Genomic DNA, 16,867 nt, shown 5'->3' on the forward strand with positions numbered 1-16,867 from the left:
AGTCACTTCTGTCTTTTGGGTGGTTTGCTAAATACTAGAGTTTGAGCTGTTAAACGGTAATATAATTGCACTGAGTTAAGGAATTATTCTAATTTAAGTTTCTCATGGGTTTGGTAGGTTCTCTTGGCATTTGCTGATGTGAGCTGGTGCTTTCTAATGTAAAACTGGGGGAATATAGTATTCTAGCCCATACATTTTAATATGTCTCTGTGCAATCTCAGATTACATTGTATAATTGTATATAGTACTTTTCTGAAGATCTATGATGAAAATCTACAGATGGCATCTGAAGAGGAGGATGTAAAATTCTTCCTGCAAATATTGGCAGCGATGTAGTGCTCACACAAGCAGACTTGGAGGAAGCAGATTGAAACATGTGGAGCCACCTTTCCCTCGAACTTAAACAACGAGATAGGGAAAGTATTCTCAAAGATAAGGAATCTGTATGTAATGTATAATAAAATCTTCTTTATTAGTTTTTATAGTATGACCTCTCAGAAGAAATGAATAAAACTTTGCTTGTTACCTCCCTCTTGTTTATGAGCTCTACAAGCATCTTAAAATCTGCTCTTGAGAAATCAGCACATGTTATGTCCTTAAACATCCATACAGCATTTTTAACAGCATTGTATTCTCCCTGTTTGTTAGTGCAGCCTTTTCTTAGAAGGTAAAAGTGTTGGGTTTTAATCAATGTTGAACTGGAGTTTTGTTTAGTGTTCCATTTTAGTTTGAAATATCACTCTACTTCCTCTGGTTTTAAGTTGCTCACTATAGCCCCTAAGAGGTACTACTTTGTTTCTAATACACCCCTTGCTTCCAGTCAGATATTAATATTTGGCTTTTTTTTCATCATGCAAGTGTTACTAGAAGTCATGCTTAACTTGTGCTTTTTAGGAGAAGCCTTCAGGAGGGAAATTTTCTGTGCCTTGTATGAAAACATGTTCATGGCAGTAAAAGAGTATTAGTGCTTTTATGTCTTCTCAAAAAAAGTGGCTGTGATGTTGGTTGTTTTAATTATGAGATATTTGCAAGCGTAGTGTCCAGAAAGCAACTTAACATTGCAAAAGATCTTCAGAAGCCCTCAGGAGGCAACTTAGCTTCTGAAAGCTTGGTGGAGAATCTGTTAAATCAGCAGAAGAATATTGAATTCCTGGTTGCGATTTGAAAAATGCTTGTTTCCAAAACAGGGTATGCTGAATTATATCTTCCACTGCAACAGCCAACCAAAAGACAGAACTATAGGAATAATAAACAGAATGAAAGTATAAGCCTTTGCAAAAACAAAGGGGTTTTAATGTGGAAAAATTTACAAGCTTGATTATATTATAGCATCACTCTGACTTGAAGAAACAAACTTCTAGAGAATGATATATGTAATCAAATTTTCATCACCAGTTTACTTGATTTAAGCAGTTTGCAATGTCTGAAAATACAGGCTTTCTGAAGTAGAAACTCTCACTTATTTTCTCCTGTTTGGCCCATTGATAGCAAGATACATGGAGAAAAAGCTCTATCCATGCTAATGAAATGATGCTTTATCTTCCATATCATTGATCCTGGTGCTCTTGGAAAAGCCACCACAAAATGTTGCAGCCTTGTCCATATGCTTCCTGTGTCAGATGTATTTAGCCATCTTCTGTTTGGGGAGCAGGACATAATGGCATCACATTGTTCTTTGTGCCTTGGTAACGGATTGTGATTTCTTTCTCCTTTTTTATCTTTGTCCTTTTTTTATCTTATCAGTAATGGTTGGCTTTTAATTACATACAGGCGTGGCAAAATACTTAGTAAGTTTACATGGTCAAGGATTTCCATAAAATTCGGTTGTAGGTTGGTTCTGCATGTAGTGAATTGCAATCTATTCATACCAAGAGTTTTATTTTTTTCTAAGTTCCTCATTTAATCATTAAAAAACAAATGTTAGTCTTCAACTGGAACGTAAGGTAAAACTATCAAGTTGCTTAGTTCAGCCTCACTGTCCATGCTGACAATAAAATAAATAGATTAAATTAAGACTGCAAAAATAAAACCAATGTGTTGAACAGCTACAAGATTGGTTAATGAATATGGACTAGCTTCATCATAGCTACCTAATGTGAACATGTATCTTATTGACCAGCAAGAGCTTGTGCATAGGGTTTACAGTTTCACTGCTTAGGGACCATTTTTCACGATGTGTCCTACTATTTTGGTTTGAAATCTTTAAGAATTGATTAAAAATGTAAACATATAGCTTCCTTTGTACTGCATCAAGTGTCTTTGTTTTAGATCCAGAAGACAGTGATCCCTAGTGTGGCCAGCAGATGAAATCCTGCTTGTGTGTTTTTGCCTGTCTGAAGCTGGTTTGCCCCTCTGACTTCAGTGTCAGTTGGTAGTCTGTCTGTACAACACAACATGCCTTTTATTTCTCAAGAAGCCAAGCTGATGAAGTGTTGCATTGTTTAAAAGAACAGATTTGTGATTGCTCTCCAATTACAGCCTAGAGATCACAAGAGGCAGGGGAAAACAAATATATCCTGGTTGAAGTGATTTTTGTTTTGTGTCCAATGCCATCTATGATATCTTATTCATCAGCCTCAACAGATGACAAGAATGTAACAAATACTAGATTTTTGTGTCAGAGCAACTTCCACAAGTTCTAGGGCTTCTTTTCTTTGTAGAGATGATTTTTTAAAAATAGAATAGAGAAGTTACACTGACATCAGCTCAAGAACTGTTGGGTTTTTGTTGGGTTGGTTTTTTTTTGTCTCCAACGGCTAAGTTCATCCTTGCAAAAATTTTTAATTGCTGGGCAATTGTTGTTTATTTATTGAACCGCCTTATGCAAATAAGGGTTCTCTGAAAATCCTTGAAGTGGTTGGACTGTTAGTTTAAGGATGAACTTCTATGATGTAAAGAGCAGTGAGGTTAAATACAGGTGAATTCCCCTTATTGATGCACCTCATTGATAAACCCCTTGCAAAAGGAGTTTAGATCTGCTGTGGTGGAATGTGCATCCCCCTGTTTATCTTGCTGATAATTATAGTATTAACTCAATTCCTGCTTCAAAAAGAAATTTGCTTAAATATATCCTAGATAATCACAGAATTGGTAAGGTTGGAAGGGACCACAGTGGGTCGCTTAGTTCACCCTCTCTGTTCTAGCAGGGATATCCTAGAGCACATGGCACAGGATTGTGTTCAGACAGTTCTTGAATATCTCCAGTGAGGGAGACTCCACAGCCTCTCTGGGCAACCTGTTCACAGTAAAGAAGTTCTTCCTTATGCTCAGGTGGAACTTCCCGTGCATCAGATTCTGCCCGTTGCCTCTTGTCCTATTCCTTGGCACCATTGAGAAGAGCCTGTTTACCTGTTTACCAACAGTCCTGGTGGCTAAGCAAATCTCTAACCATTTTCTCTCACATTTCAGGGGAGCTATTTGGCTTCCTATCTCTGTCTATCAGCTCTAGAGGCCAGTTGTCCTGAGGACAACCTGTCCTGCTATTGAAAACTGAGGCAAAGAGGGTGTTAAGTGCCTCAGTCTTTTCCTCATCTTTGGTCACTGTTCCCTCCCATGTCCAACAAGGAATGAAGGTTTTCCTTGCCCTTCCTTTTGTTATTCATGTATTTATATAAACACTTTTTGCTATCCCTGACAGAAGTGGCCAGATTTAATTCAAATTGTGCCTTTGTCTCTCTAAAGGCACAATTGGTGTTGTGCACCAACACATTCCAGTGTTGGTCTGTCAGTAGCTAGTTTAAGCCATTTATGGGACCCATGAGGGACTTCAGATCAGTTGATCTGATAAGGGCTTCTAGTTGTTTTAGCCTTTTGAAGAACTCAGTTCCAGTAATCGTCCCTTTCTTCCCTCTTTCCTTCCTTCCCTGAAGGTCATCACATTCCCGTTTCCTAGATGAAAGGATGTTACCAGAATCATTGCACAACTCCTGTGCAAGAACACTGACACAGCGGCAGGGTGGTGTCTGATCTGGCCTTTTTTGCATGGTCTTAAGAATGAGGCTGCGCCCTGCCAAGAAAGCTGGCTGCTGGAGGATTGCTGCAGTCCTGGCAATTTTTCTAGGCCCATTGAGCAGATGTGGACAAAGCTCTGAGCTTCAGAAGATGCTTGGACTGGGAAAGGATTTTGAGGTCCTGTTTGAATGCTCAAGCACTGTTTGGGTACAAGTGGGATTAGCAACGGTACCTAATCACTGCTGTGTCCAGGCACTGTGTGGTTTGTCCTTGTGGTGCCAGAAAACATGGTAGAACAGTACGAGCAGTTAGTAGCCTGGTACACCAGTGTGTACCAGTGGGGCTGAAGCAGCAGATGTTAGCACAGCTGAACACTGGCTATGTGCTTGTTGCATATTATTGTAAACCCTATTCAATTAGCATGTGGTATCACTCTTCAAGTGCAGTGGAATAGGAGACTAAATATGTTGAAATGCAGAGGAGAGTAGTTGCACAGGATGGAGAGACAAAGGCAAGCAGAGGACAAGGAACCTATGTCCAATTCTTGTTCAATTCCTAGTGCTTTGCTTCACCATGACTACAGTTCTCAGATAGTAATGACATCTGATGGGTAGTGAGAACACACCACTGAATATGTTTTCAAATGTTGCGGTGACAAGTTTTTATAGGAGTAATAATTTCATTTAGTTGCCTGATGGTTCTGGAGTGAAGTAAAAGCTAAGAGGCTTTTGAGATCCACAAACCTGAAGAAGGCAAGTGTTGTCTAAATCTGTCAGTTGCAGTAGTGATTACATCTCTGTAGAGAACCCAAAGACTTGTTTGTTACACTTACTTGCTTCTCAGAGCACTCTGCAGTCTATAAGGACAAATCTAGAACTGTTTTTATTGGAAGGAGTTTAGGGAAGACTGTGAAGTAGCTGCCAACTACAAATTAAGATTGCTCTTTAGTCTGGAAGTTTCCCAGCAACATGGAAAAGGGTGTGAATGCGCAGAGGGGCAAAGTGTAAAGGTGGTGAAGTTACTTGTGCCTGAAGCACTGTAAACTCCATCCTTTATGGGAACATGGCATGGGAGAGGGGCTGACCACAGCAGCTGTGTATGTTACCCTACTGCTCCATAGTGGTGAAATCTGATTGGTATTCAGATGCAATTGTAAGTCACTGACACGAATTGTTAGAAATTGGTGCAGTTCTCTATAGGAGATGTGTGGATGCAGCTTTCTCAGAAGGTACCAAAAGTGTCTTTCTTTTTTTTTTTTTTTTTTTTGGCATGTAGTTTGCTGTGGACACTTGTGTCTTTATTGTTTGCCTCAATGTTTGAAGTGCAAGTAGTGGCTTTGGCCCACTATTTTTAGTACCTTGCAGAAGGCCTGTTTCTTTTAATTTTGTTGGGTTTGTTTGCAGTCTGGGGTATTTAAAATAACCAAATAATTGGTCTGGTAACTGACAAAGCTGGGTCTCCAGTAGGGGATGTGATCCAATGTGAACCAGTTAAAATTTTAATTTCATAAGCTCCACATGCCTTTGTGTTTTACTGAAATCTTACTGCTTCTTGGGGAAGAGGAATTAAACTTCTCCAGAAACTCTGGGGGAGAAAAGATTAAGAAATAATGCTGTTAATGGAGAAGATGAGATGTCTTAAATGACAGTCAATGCTGTTAAAAATACACTACCCACTATGGTAGGCCAAGTTTTGCAAACTTAACAGGTTTCATCCTTTCTTCTTATGCTTTGCCTTTGATGGGATTTTGCCTTTGATTGCCTGATTGTGGGTGGAATGTCTGATAGTTTTGGCAACAAAAACTGTAGAGGTTCTTAAAATTGCATTTGTTCTGGCCTGGAGCAGAGCTATGTGGGTGTTGGACGTTTCTTTGAGACCTGGCATTCCATTTAGTTAATCACCTTGTTATCTGCAGCTTTAAAGGAAGACAATTAATATCTAGCAGCTGACTTCACTATGTATCATAGATCTGCGCTGCTGTACATTTAATGGTTCAGTATATGAATCACTTGTCTGGGGAAGGCAGTTATCCAGAAATACATTCTGTGGACCAGAGACATGTAATTACAACTGTTACTTACTATAGTCTCATCAATGGCATAGTGATTAATCTCTTAAGCACATTAGAGTTTTAGTTGATCAGAAATGCATTATGATCTGCTTAGGTGAGATGATGTGAACCTTTTTCTGGGCAATACAGGAACATAGTACACTGTGCTAGACTAGAATTTAATTAGCTGATAAAATTGGCTGTTCTATCCATATCTGGAGAGCTGGAATATTTTAATTATACTAACTCTCTCATATCCTGTGTACTAATTTTGACAAGTGTCAAAAAAATCCATACAAAATTGGCTGAATACATGATAAATTGGCTGCTGTCGCTTATGTGAAGTGAGCTGGATTATCAGAAGTAATCGGTTTAATTTAAACCCAGCTCATTTTAACTGAAAAAGGTTAGGGAGCAGCCACGTGATCAGTTCAGCAAGGGGATCTAAAGAGGAAAGTAGTAATTTCCATTAATATGGACAAGCAGGATAAACTGTGGTGAACAGCCTCAGCTGATTCAATAGGTTTCCTTTAATTTTCAAAGTGTAAGCAAACTCTTCTTTAAGATGCAGTTACTAGTGAATTTTGAGCAAATTTTGAATCTTGTTTAAAAGCAGGTAACTGCCTTGTTTTGCCAGGTCCCTCTTGATAGAAGCCCTGTTTATGGAAAAACTGAGGTGTGCTTGGACTTGGTTGTGCTTGTCCTAGTCCATTCAGCTACAGACTTGTCAGAAAATGCATGATGAATCTTGGTTAAATGAGGGAGCAGAAACTGCAAGTGCTAATTTTAATGCTTCCATAAGCACAAGCAGTATGTTCATAGTTTGTACGTTAGCTAGAGATCTTGTGTTGAGTTTACACATGTGACAACAGTTGAGTTCACAGTCATACTTTGTTTTTTCAGGGAGAGCACGTGTGCAGCAGCTAGCAGAGAACACAAGATATTTCAGGAGACGGCTGAAAGAGATGGGCTTTATCATCTATGGAAATGAAGATTCCCCTGTTGTGCCTCTGATGCTGTACATGCCAGCAAAAATCGGGTAGGTTTGACAGGATAACTTCTTATCCATCTTCTTTAAAGTTAGGATGGTATGAGAATATTAGGAGTTTTCTAAGTATAAGAAAAGACTGTTTGATTTTTGCTTTTATGATTATTACTGAATCTTATAAAATACAGAAACTTCCTATAAGCAATCTTGAGAAAATCAAGGCTTGTAGCTTGGGGCAGCAAGAAAGCACTTTGGGGAAGCAATTTTACTGCTATGTGTCCTGTGTTAAAAACTGGGGATGTGTGGGGAGTGTGTGTGTATGTTTCCATTTTATTTATATGTAAAGTGTATAAATGTGCTAAAAAAGAGCAGAAGTTGAATAGAAATTAACATTCAAAGTCACTGGAGAAAGTCTTTCAACCTGCTCCTGGACCAGAAGTCGCCATAGATGAATTTAAAAAAAAAAACTCCTCAAGAAAAGAAAAATCAGAGAGGGCAAGACATGATGGAACACATCAACCTGTATTTCATGAATCCCAAGTTTCTAAGAGGTCTGGGTTTAATAGCTCATGTATTGGCATTATAAATACTCATACAACTGTAGCACATAGCTTTATAAATGCTTGTGGACTTGTGAAGTGCTGTGTGGATAATTAAGGTAAAATTCTGCAAGGAGAATATCACCTATATATTAAACATTTTTGCAACATAAAAGTCTGATTTCAAGGACAGCTTGACTTTGATAGCTGCTTTTCAAGGTCTGTCTGTAATGCAGTGCTCAATCAACACTTTCAAATTTGGAAAGCATAGTTTCATTTTAAGCCATTCCGAACATCTCTAGTGCTCTGCTAGCTCAGTCAGGCTTCATTCTGGCTAAGCACTGTAATTCCGTGATGAAACAGGCATCATCTAGCACTCTGCATGAAGCTAGGTACAGTCTTTCTCCACCCTTCTCAGTATAACAAAGTTTAAATGGCCTGTTACCTTTATGAGTGCCGTAATGTCTACACTGTGCACCATCCAGCACACAGAGGCATACTGTTTCCACTGCCCAGCTGCTCTACCAGTCAGTACAATCTTTTCCCTGGAAATGTTCATGGAAATGTTTATTAGCTGAGCAGTTGGGCCAGTAACTTACTTAAAACCAGCGAGAACAGAGAGCTCTGACAAGAGCTGGCCCCTAGGATCTGCATCAGGTCTGCTTGATCCTTTCTTTGTCCCTTGTAGTCTGTTTCTAAAATAGTTTGAGTGTACTAAATGGATACAAAATGAAGTGTAACAGGATGCACCTATTTATAAGGAAAATAGTTGTGGCAGAAAATTTTAAAACTTAGGCAAAGAATGTTATTTTTATACATGCTTATAAGCCTCTTAAGTTCATTGCTACTTCGCACAAGGTCAGTTCAGAAAGGATTAACCATTTCCTGTGGCCAGTAGAAACACCCACAATTGCACTGCCATTACAGAAAGGATAGTGATCTTTGTGCTTCTCATTGCATAACTCACAGCCACTAATTTCTTTAATCCCCTGAAGAATTTGTTTCGCTGAAGATAGTGTGTGACAGTTGTATGAGATTTTTGCACCTTCCTTAAAAATATTTGGTATCATATTAGATGATCTCCACTTACTGTGCCAATTCAATGGTTCCCGTGGTAGGCACTTAAAAAGTGGTACATTCTGTAGCATGTACTTTAATCAAGTTGAAGTGGTGAAAACAAAACATCTTGAAACTGCAGAAACATCTGCTTCGGGGCATTGCAGCATGAGGAATTCCTTGTATAGTCCAACTTTTGAGCCAAAATCCATGTTTCCTATCAGAAAGATTTCCAAGCTTAAGTTACAAATCCATTAAGACACAGCTAAAAGACCAGCCCCTGCCACATACAATCTTTCAGCTTTGTTAGAACTTAATACAGTGAAACCTTTTGAGAAGGGCCATCTTGGGATTGAATTAAAAAAAGGCTTTTGTGAACAGGCATTCTGCCTCGAAAAGAAAGCACCAGAAGCTCCAAACTGTGGTCTCAAAGGCCTGTATGGGTTAACATACTGAGACCTTTATGCTGCTGCTTTGCTGCCACTGGAATAACTGTGATCTCTCGTTCTCTCCGGCAGTGCGTTTGGGCGTGAGATGCTGAAGCGGAACATCGGTGTTGTGGTTGTGGGTTTCCCTGCCACCCCCATCATCGAGTCCAGAGCCAGATTCTGTTTGTCTGCAGCTCATACCAAAGAGATGCTTGATACAGTAAGTGTCTCATCTTGTCTTTAGCTCATGCCTGCTATAAACAGATATAGCAATTGTCTGGTTTTTGTACACTGCTTCAGTGTTTGGTACACAAACTAGTTGAACCTAATCTTCAAAGCCTTTTGTAGTGGAACTGGCTCCATCTCTCCTTGCTTCCACAGTGCAGAATGGCTGTCTACAGTAAATCCCAGGAGTTTTCTTTTCCTCTTTTAAATTATATGAGGGGAGACAGTCTTACTTCTGTGAAACAATGCTTTTTCCCCTCTTACAAGGCTCTACCTTACACTGAACCATTTAGAAGGAAAAAATTCTACTACTTCTGACCCTAGATGCAAATGGTAAGAAGAGAAAAAAGAAAACCTGAGAACCTCTAAAACATTTATATTCCTCTCAAAAGGAGGCACAGACCTCAGCACATGATTACCACTGAGAATTTTTATTTAAATGACTACTATTACAGCTCTTGTTTACAGCTTCAGAGCACCATCTTAAATGATCCTGTCCTAAATGAGTCTGTGCCATATGTAATGCCTTACTGATTCCGGTCTGCACTAAGCATGTTCCAGGGGAATGGAGGTCCCCTCTAAGGAGGCCTGCATCACAGTTAGGAGGTACTGCCTTAAAAATTAAGGATGGCAGTTACTCTCTGACTAATGATTGATAGAGTTAAAAGAGGATTATATGGTAAGCCTGACTATCCTTAGTACATTTTGGTGTGGTAGCTACATTCATTTTTGAGTCTTCTGGTTAATCTTCTTTGACAGACATGTCTACATGGGCTGTCTGGGGCACTGTCAAAGTTCTGCATTGTATTTTTTCCCCACTTTGAGGTTCTGTGACTCACAACCTAAACTAGGTTGAGTATGAACTTGGACTGGACTGTGTCCTGTTCAGAGACCTACTTGAAAGAATCCCATAGGATACAGCCTATGGGTGGTGTCCAGGACAGCTGGTTGATTTTTATTTTTTTGCCCTTCCCCCCTGCCCTGAAGAATGATCCTCCTCACTTACAGGAGAGTAGGTGTAGTGGGAAGCCTGCATAGATGAACAAACCAACAAAAACATGGAAGTATATAAGAGGTACAAGCAGAGACAGGTGAGGAATAGAGAGACAGTCCTGAGCATGCAGGGATAGGGTCAGGAAAGCCGAAGTCCACCTGGAACTCAGTCTGTCAATGGACATGGAATGCAGCAGGCAGGACTTTTGAGGGGATATTAGTAGCAAAAGGAAGAGTAGAGCTAATGTAGGGAGCTGCTGCTGAATGGCATAGGCAATCGGGTGACAAATGACAAACTATTTTCAAACATTTTGTGGACAAGAAGGTGATTGGGAGCACTCATTATGGGGTTAGGAAAGGGAAATCATGCCCAGTGTCCAAATATGATCAGGTGCTAACACTTCAATATGTGAACAGCAAATGAGACATAGAAAAAGGTATTTACTAATGTCTCATAAAAAAAATAGATCCAACCTTTCTACACTTCCCTGTTGCAGAACTTCCAAATCAACTGCTTAAAATGGCATGTCTGTTTATTTCATTTTTGTTAGGAAAGTTAGTAAAGCAGTGAGTGGTGTGTGCAGTTTGGTAATACATGTTCGGTGTCATTGAGTAGTATTAACAACCTGCCATGTATCTGTGGTGCTGTACTTGCTGCTTCTGAGTTGTTTCTGCCTTGTAAGACCTGAGTGATTCCCTAATATGAGAGTCCAACAACAGATTGCTTTAGGAGTTCCTTCTCAGCTACTTGTCCTGCTGCTCTTACATTAATTATGCCAATTCAGTTGTTTCTGTTCCAAATGAAAATCTTGAACCATTATGTTTAGGAAGGCCCTCCCCTTCCTTTCCCCTTGTATAAAATTAATAGCATCAGACTTGGCTCAGAGCATGGTAATAGAACTGAGTGCATTGACACAAATGAGGGAGCAGTAACTTCTGGACAGGTGGACATGGGGGATGAATTGATAAGAAGCAGAGGGGAAGGAAAAGAAAGAAAGCTGCAGTCTCTGAAATCACATTGCTGCAAACTGAGCTAAAACTGTACAAATTTGATGTGCTGGCACTACCTGAGCACTCATGCAGTCTTGCTGTTGGTTAGGTCCTTGGTCTTCTCTTTGGGTGACTAGCTAGAGCCTTACTGTAACAAGCTGCTTTTGCAGGGTCTGTCTAAGTACTACACTAGCTCTCTTCCAAAACCTATCTGTAACTTTTATTACTCTGCTTAAAAAACTTCTTTTCCTGTCAATCCACTTACAAGCCTTTTTTGCATTTTCCAGAAATTGATTCAAGTTTTGTGTATTTAACACTGGACTCATTGCTCAAGTACCTCTGTAGGTGTTAAATGAGGAAACACTTGTTCAATATATGAGGCCTTGTCTGCCTAAGAAAATTAATCCAGAGCAAAATGAGGTGCGAATTTTGAAGTGAATGAAGAAATTTTGATTTAGCTCAGTATGTGGAGGCTTTGTTCCAAGTCAGTGAAATCCACTTTAAGGTTCAAAATAGCTGCATGCTCTAAACCCAGAACATTGGCAAGAGGAGTTAATAAGGAGCAAGTCTTTGTGTCAGTGACTTTGTGCTGTGTTTTCTTGTGATGCAGTGAAAGGGGATTGATTTCAGGCAGTTAATCATTAAGGCAGCCCTCAGACCTAATCCCTCTGCTGAACTGTGGCAACAACATCCAGGAGGAGGAAGAACTAAAATGAATGGACTTGGGGAGAGCTGGCAGAAAGCTTCTCCAAATCAGTGACAGAGACAACAACTTGGTAGCCCATCTGAGTATGCCTGGATGCTAACTAGGGCTCTTGCGGCATATTTTTCTAAATAAAATTTATCCAGGTTGGAAGCACAGGGAAGAGAAACTTGTCTTGCAAATGCTGATATTTGTAATGCTTCCTTGTTCTTATTAAATAAACCCACATGATGGGGAACAGTTCTTAGTTACAATTTTCACCGTTTTATGTAAATAAAACTTCCTTGCCTGAAAATATTTGGCTTAGGATCAGAGTGAAGTCCCTCATAACCTGCATCCCTGTGGGCTGGTGCTTTCTTTTCAGTGATGAAAAATATATTACACTCTCCTGAAGTCAGAGTACACCAATGCCATTTCCTTTGTAGTTCTTTGCTGGTCACATGGTCCTTTTTGTTTTAAATTAATAAAATCCTAAATCTGCATTCAAGAATAACAGTTAACATGCTCTTTCAACAGAAATTCAGCTTTAAATTGTTTCCATATGGGATCTTTACTTAAAGCTCTGGCAGACTGTGCCCACACTTCTGTTTTGTTTTGTTTTTACCGAGGTCCAGCTTTTGGGTTTGTCATTCCCCCAGACTTTAGAGTGGAGAGGGTTTTGCTGCCAGATATAACAAGCATGGAGGGCCATTGTTTAAAGAAACAAAAAGTTGAACTATCTATCCAGGAAGAAAAAGCATGTAGAGATATTAACCCCCATCTGCCAGCTGTCCTCAAGAGACAAGCATTTGGCCCAGAACATTTTATATTGGAGTATTCATGCTGAATTAGTGATATTCCGATAAATTTACAATTCAAGGGAGTTAAGAATGCCAACCTTTGGAGTTCAGAAATCACATTGGATTTGGAAGTTATCTTCTGCACTCATTTTGTCACTTGCAAATTATTAGCATCACATACTATTGCAGATTTGTCTGCAGCAACTGATAGATTTTGTACCTTGCTCCAGGAGTGTTCTGTAGAGAAATGAAGTTTAGGGCTTGGCTTTTAACAGACCCTGTTGTGAACCAGTGTTTTATCAAAGAGATAACAGCATAATGGAAGTATGATTAACTGAGCTGGGACTTTCCTCATTTCTTACATTAGCAGATGTTTGATCTCTGGTGAACTTCATAACGTTTGGATTCATGTCAAAACCATGAAAGGTGGTACTAATTCACTAGCAGTGTTCTGGGCCATCAGTTGCCTGAGCATGGCCTTTGTGGCAACCGCAGTCATTGGGACTTGCTGTCCAGGGAAAAAAACACTTGTGTTCCTACCCAGAATAACTTTTTTTTTTTTCATTCCTTGGATTGTCTGGCAAAAATCTCCCATGCAATGTCATTTATGATACAGAGCTTGCATCTCTAGTTGTATGGGGACAATGCAAATTAACCAAATGTAGATAAAACAAATGCATCTATAGAACTTGTTAGCTCACTATTGCAGTTTGTCTTTTGCTCTTTTGCAACTTTAAAATATACAGTAGAACAGAGGTGATATGGTAACGCGTGGTATTTTCATACTGAATGATAAGAGGAGTCAAACCTCTGTGTACCTTTTTTCTGCTTCAGCTTCATTACCTTCAGGAAGGGAAGAACATTATTCTTAGTTTTTCTGTCTATGAATAGTCGTGGAGTTTGCTGGTTATTATGATCCTTCTTTGGAAGTGGAGTAGTCAGGTGGATGCATAGGCACTCTCAGCTAACTGACCAGAGCTGTTGACTTGGTCTTGAAACTTCTGAATGCTAAAATAAAAAAGAAATCGTAAGCGCTTCTGAAGGTACCGACTGCTAGCACAGTAAGAGCTCAAATAAAATGTCTGTCATAGTCATCTGCAGGCATTCACAAAGGAAGATGTGCTGATAACTTGCTTCCATCTGTCTCCTCTGCTGATCTAGTGTGGTCTCTTTGTCAGGCTTTAAAAGAAATCAATGAAGTTGGGGACCTTTTGCAACTGAAATATTCCCGTCGCCGTTTGGTACCTCTCTTGGATCGGCCGTTTGACGAGACAACATATGAGGAAACAGAAGACTGAGCTCCCTCCATGTGCCTTGGTGGGAGGGACACACCCCATGGACACTCCGTGGCACACAGGCCACAGCATCCGTGAACAACACAGTTATGACTGCTTAGCATAAAAGACATTTCCTCACAATACCGAAGTGGCCACATCAGCTCTAAATGGCATTTTGTAAATAGGGAGAGGAGTAAAAGAAAAGCTTTGATTCCTGTGTCTTCAGGGTCTGGCCCTAGAGGTGCTTGGCTTTATCTTTTCTTGTTGCTTTTTTTTATTTATTTTTCTCAATGAGTTCACAGCAACCCAAGTTGGCTGTGGCCGATCAGCTCAGACTCTGTATGCACCATTAGCCTCCCAAATGCTGGCTGAGATGTTGTGAGCATGTGTGACGCTGGCATGGCTGCATTTCCAGTGTCACTGCTAGGTGTCTGACCTTCCCACTAAGGAATGAGCTGACCTGTCTGTTCTTGGAGACTTCCTAGAGAAACTGTTGATTGCTAACTTTGACATATTTAACAAGATGGATAATCAACCAAAGTTGTTTTTTTCATTTGCAGTTACTTGTGTTTAAAACTTGAATTTAGCCTTTTTAAAATAAATGTGTTGTTGACATGTCACTGACAGGACCATTGTTCCCAAACATTATTTAGTTTTGTAAGCCACAGGCAGAAGGACTTCTGGAACTCTAGCCTCTTTTCCTTCCCAGTATGGATACCAGATTGTCTCCTGGTTTTGACACTAATTGTCCCTTTGATAGAGGGTAAGTGATGGAGAGGGGTTTTGTTGGGGTTTTGGTTTTTTTGGTGGGTTGTTTGTTTTGGGGATATTTTTTAATGGGTTGTATTTTGTCTTTCTTCTGACATACTTCTGTTTTAAAAAAAAAAAGGAAAAATGTGGCTTTAGTGTGTGTTGCTTTCTCATCTTCAGGTTAATTTCTCTTGCTTTAGAATATCATAAAACCATGAACAAGTCACTGCTAAGTTCTAGGATTGTGCCCTAGGGTTTAAGTAAACCAGAGCAAGCCTTGTACTGCTTCCTAGGACTAAAACCCCTCAATAATCAAGCCTGGGAGACTGTTAGGAGAACTATGTATGTCATGCAGATCTCTGAAAGACTGACTGCTGCCCTTGCCATGCTAAGTCACTGTTTCATGTCACACATGTGGTGTTCCTCACGGGCCTTGTTGTGCATATGGACAGCTTGGATCTTGTAAGCATACATTACATTTCAGCTAGCCAGCAGAGTCTCCATTGGCAGCTGCATGGCTGTGTAGGCCTTCCCTGAAGAGAGAGTGTTCTCACAATTGCATTTAGTTTGACATCTTTATTCTTTTGTATTTCTGTTATTCTGAGATCAAATCAGTGTTCACTGAGCCAGTTGCTGTTTGGAATCTTTATTTGCAAGTTTCTTACTGTCCCTCTGTTTAAAATGACACCTGGGCTCTAACACACCTTAGGGGTGGTCTTACTCTTTGCATCTTGAATTCTTTCCATGAACAGAATGGATCAACAAAGATGTACCAAAACTTTTAAACAGGAGTCAGTTGCAGTATATTTGTTTCTCTACTTTATATTTAGACATGGAGGATTTCTACAAAGATAGTAAGACTTTAACATCGGGTTGGACCAGCTGCTCAGTTTGGGTTAGCAAGGTGCTTTTTGCTGGTGACTCGAGTTTTTCAAACATTCTTCATCATAATGCTAAAGCAGAGTGCAGCTCAAAGCTCTGTGCTTGGTGCTGAAAAAGAAGACCCAAAAAAATTAAAGCTCTTTTATGTTCCCTCTGCTACTTACAGGGAAGGAGTGCTTTGGCCACTAGAACCATGCAGTTCTGCAGACACATCTGGTGATTTAAAGCAGAATTGGCTTGTATTTTATTGACTATCCATCTTCATGCATTTATATGGACCTTGTTCCATTTCAGTGTAATGGAACTGCAAAACACCCATTCATTTTTTTACCATTGAATTTCAGAAATTTAATTAGATGGGAAGAACTGAAATTAATTGTTTGAAAACAGGTCCAGATAACTTTCTTAGTCCATTAATGTTGGTCTGCCCTCATTCTGGATCCAAGTGTGTGCAGTCTGAGAAGTCTGTATGTGCAACTTAGATAGGTATGAAGTTGTCTCATTTGTTCAGCAGCAGAGTCAGTAAATTGCAATTAGATAAGCTTACTTTCTTGCCTGCCCAAGACCAGCTCTAACATTCCAGCAGATGACCTGCTTTCTGATTTCATGAAGCTTTACCTCAAACAATTATTGCTTTTTTTTTTTCCTCTTTTTTTCTGGATTATAGTAGGGAACAAGAGGAGGTTAGTGCAGGAAGCCCTGACTCCAGCCCTGATCCTATTAGCTTGATCACGGAATGGTTTAAGAGCAGACAAAACTAACCAACTTGAAGGCAGGGAGCTGTTTCAAGGACTCACAGATGTACAGTGTTCTTGTCTGCCGTGTAGTCAAGTCAATTTGAAAACTGTGATGCATTAAGTTAGAAGTGGGTTGTCATACCCACAGCGAGTCTTTAGTCTTAATCTTGTCTCTAGGATTCAGTTTTAGAGCAGCTTGTCTTTAGAAGGGAGAAAAGCATCTGGAAAATGTTAGTAGTATAGATAACTCCTGCATAACACTTCTGAAATTGTCAGTGTTTAAAAATTACTGGTGTCCATCTGGATTTCAGTTGCACTTGCTGAGGAACTTGTGTTCAAGCTTCTGCCTTTTAGTACCTTCCTGCTGTGTCACGCTGTCTGCATATGACTTTGAATTTTGGTTTGCTAAGACATTTCAGAATCATTCAGGCAGTTAGTAGCATTTGCAAACTGCTTGGTTACATTTCAGCCTTGCCATATCCTTTATGGGAAGCAACTCCTCCCCCCCCCCCCCCCCCC

The 16,867-nt window shown here is 39.8% G+C and overlaps 1 protein-coding gene across 1 annotated transcript in view; it reads left to right on the forward strand.

Moving 5' to 3' along the window:
- Window positions 1–14,599, forward strand: part of SPTLC2 (serine palmitoyltransferase, long chain base subunit 2) — a 56,772-nt gene extending 42,173 nt beyond the window's left edge. The window contains exons 10-12 of the mRNA XM_009082328.1: window positions 6,905–7,040; window positions 9,103–9,232; window positions 13,881–14,599. Coding sequence (XP_009080576.1) covers window positions 6,905–7,040; window positions 9,103–9,232; window positions 13,881–14,000 — 386 coding nt within the window. The 3' untranslated portion in view covers window positions 14,001–14,599. The remainder of the gene's footprint in view (window positions 1–6,904; window positions 7,041–9,102; window positions 9,233–13,880) is intronic.
- The last annotated feature ends 2,268 nt before the right edge of the window (window positions 14,600–16,867 follow it).

The sequence above is a fragment of the Acanthisitta chloris genome, unplaced genomic scaffold (genome assembly GCF_000695815.1).
Source record: "Acanthisitta chloris isolate BGI_N310 unplaced genomic scaffold, ASM69581v1 scaffold10889, whole genome shotgun sequence".
In the NCBI taxonomy this organism is placed as follows: domain Eukaryota; kingdom Metazoa; phylum Chordata; class Aves; order Passeriformes; family Acanthisittidae; genus Acanthisitta; species Acanthisitta chloris.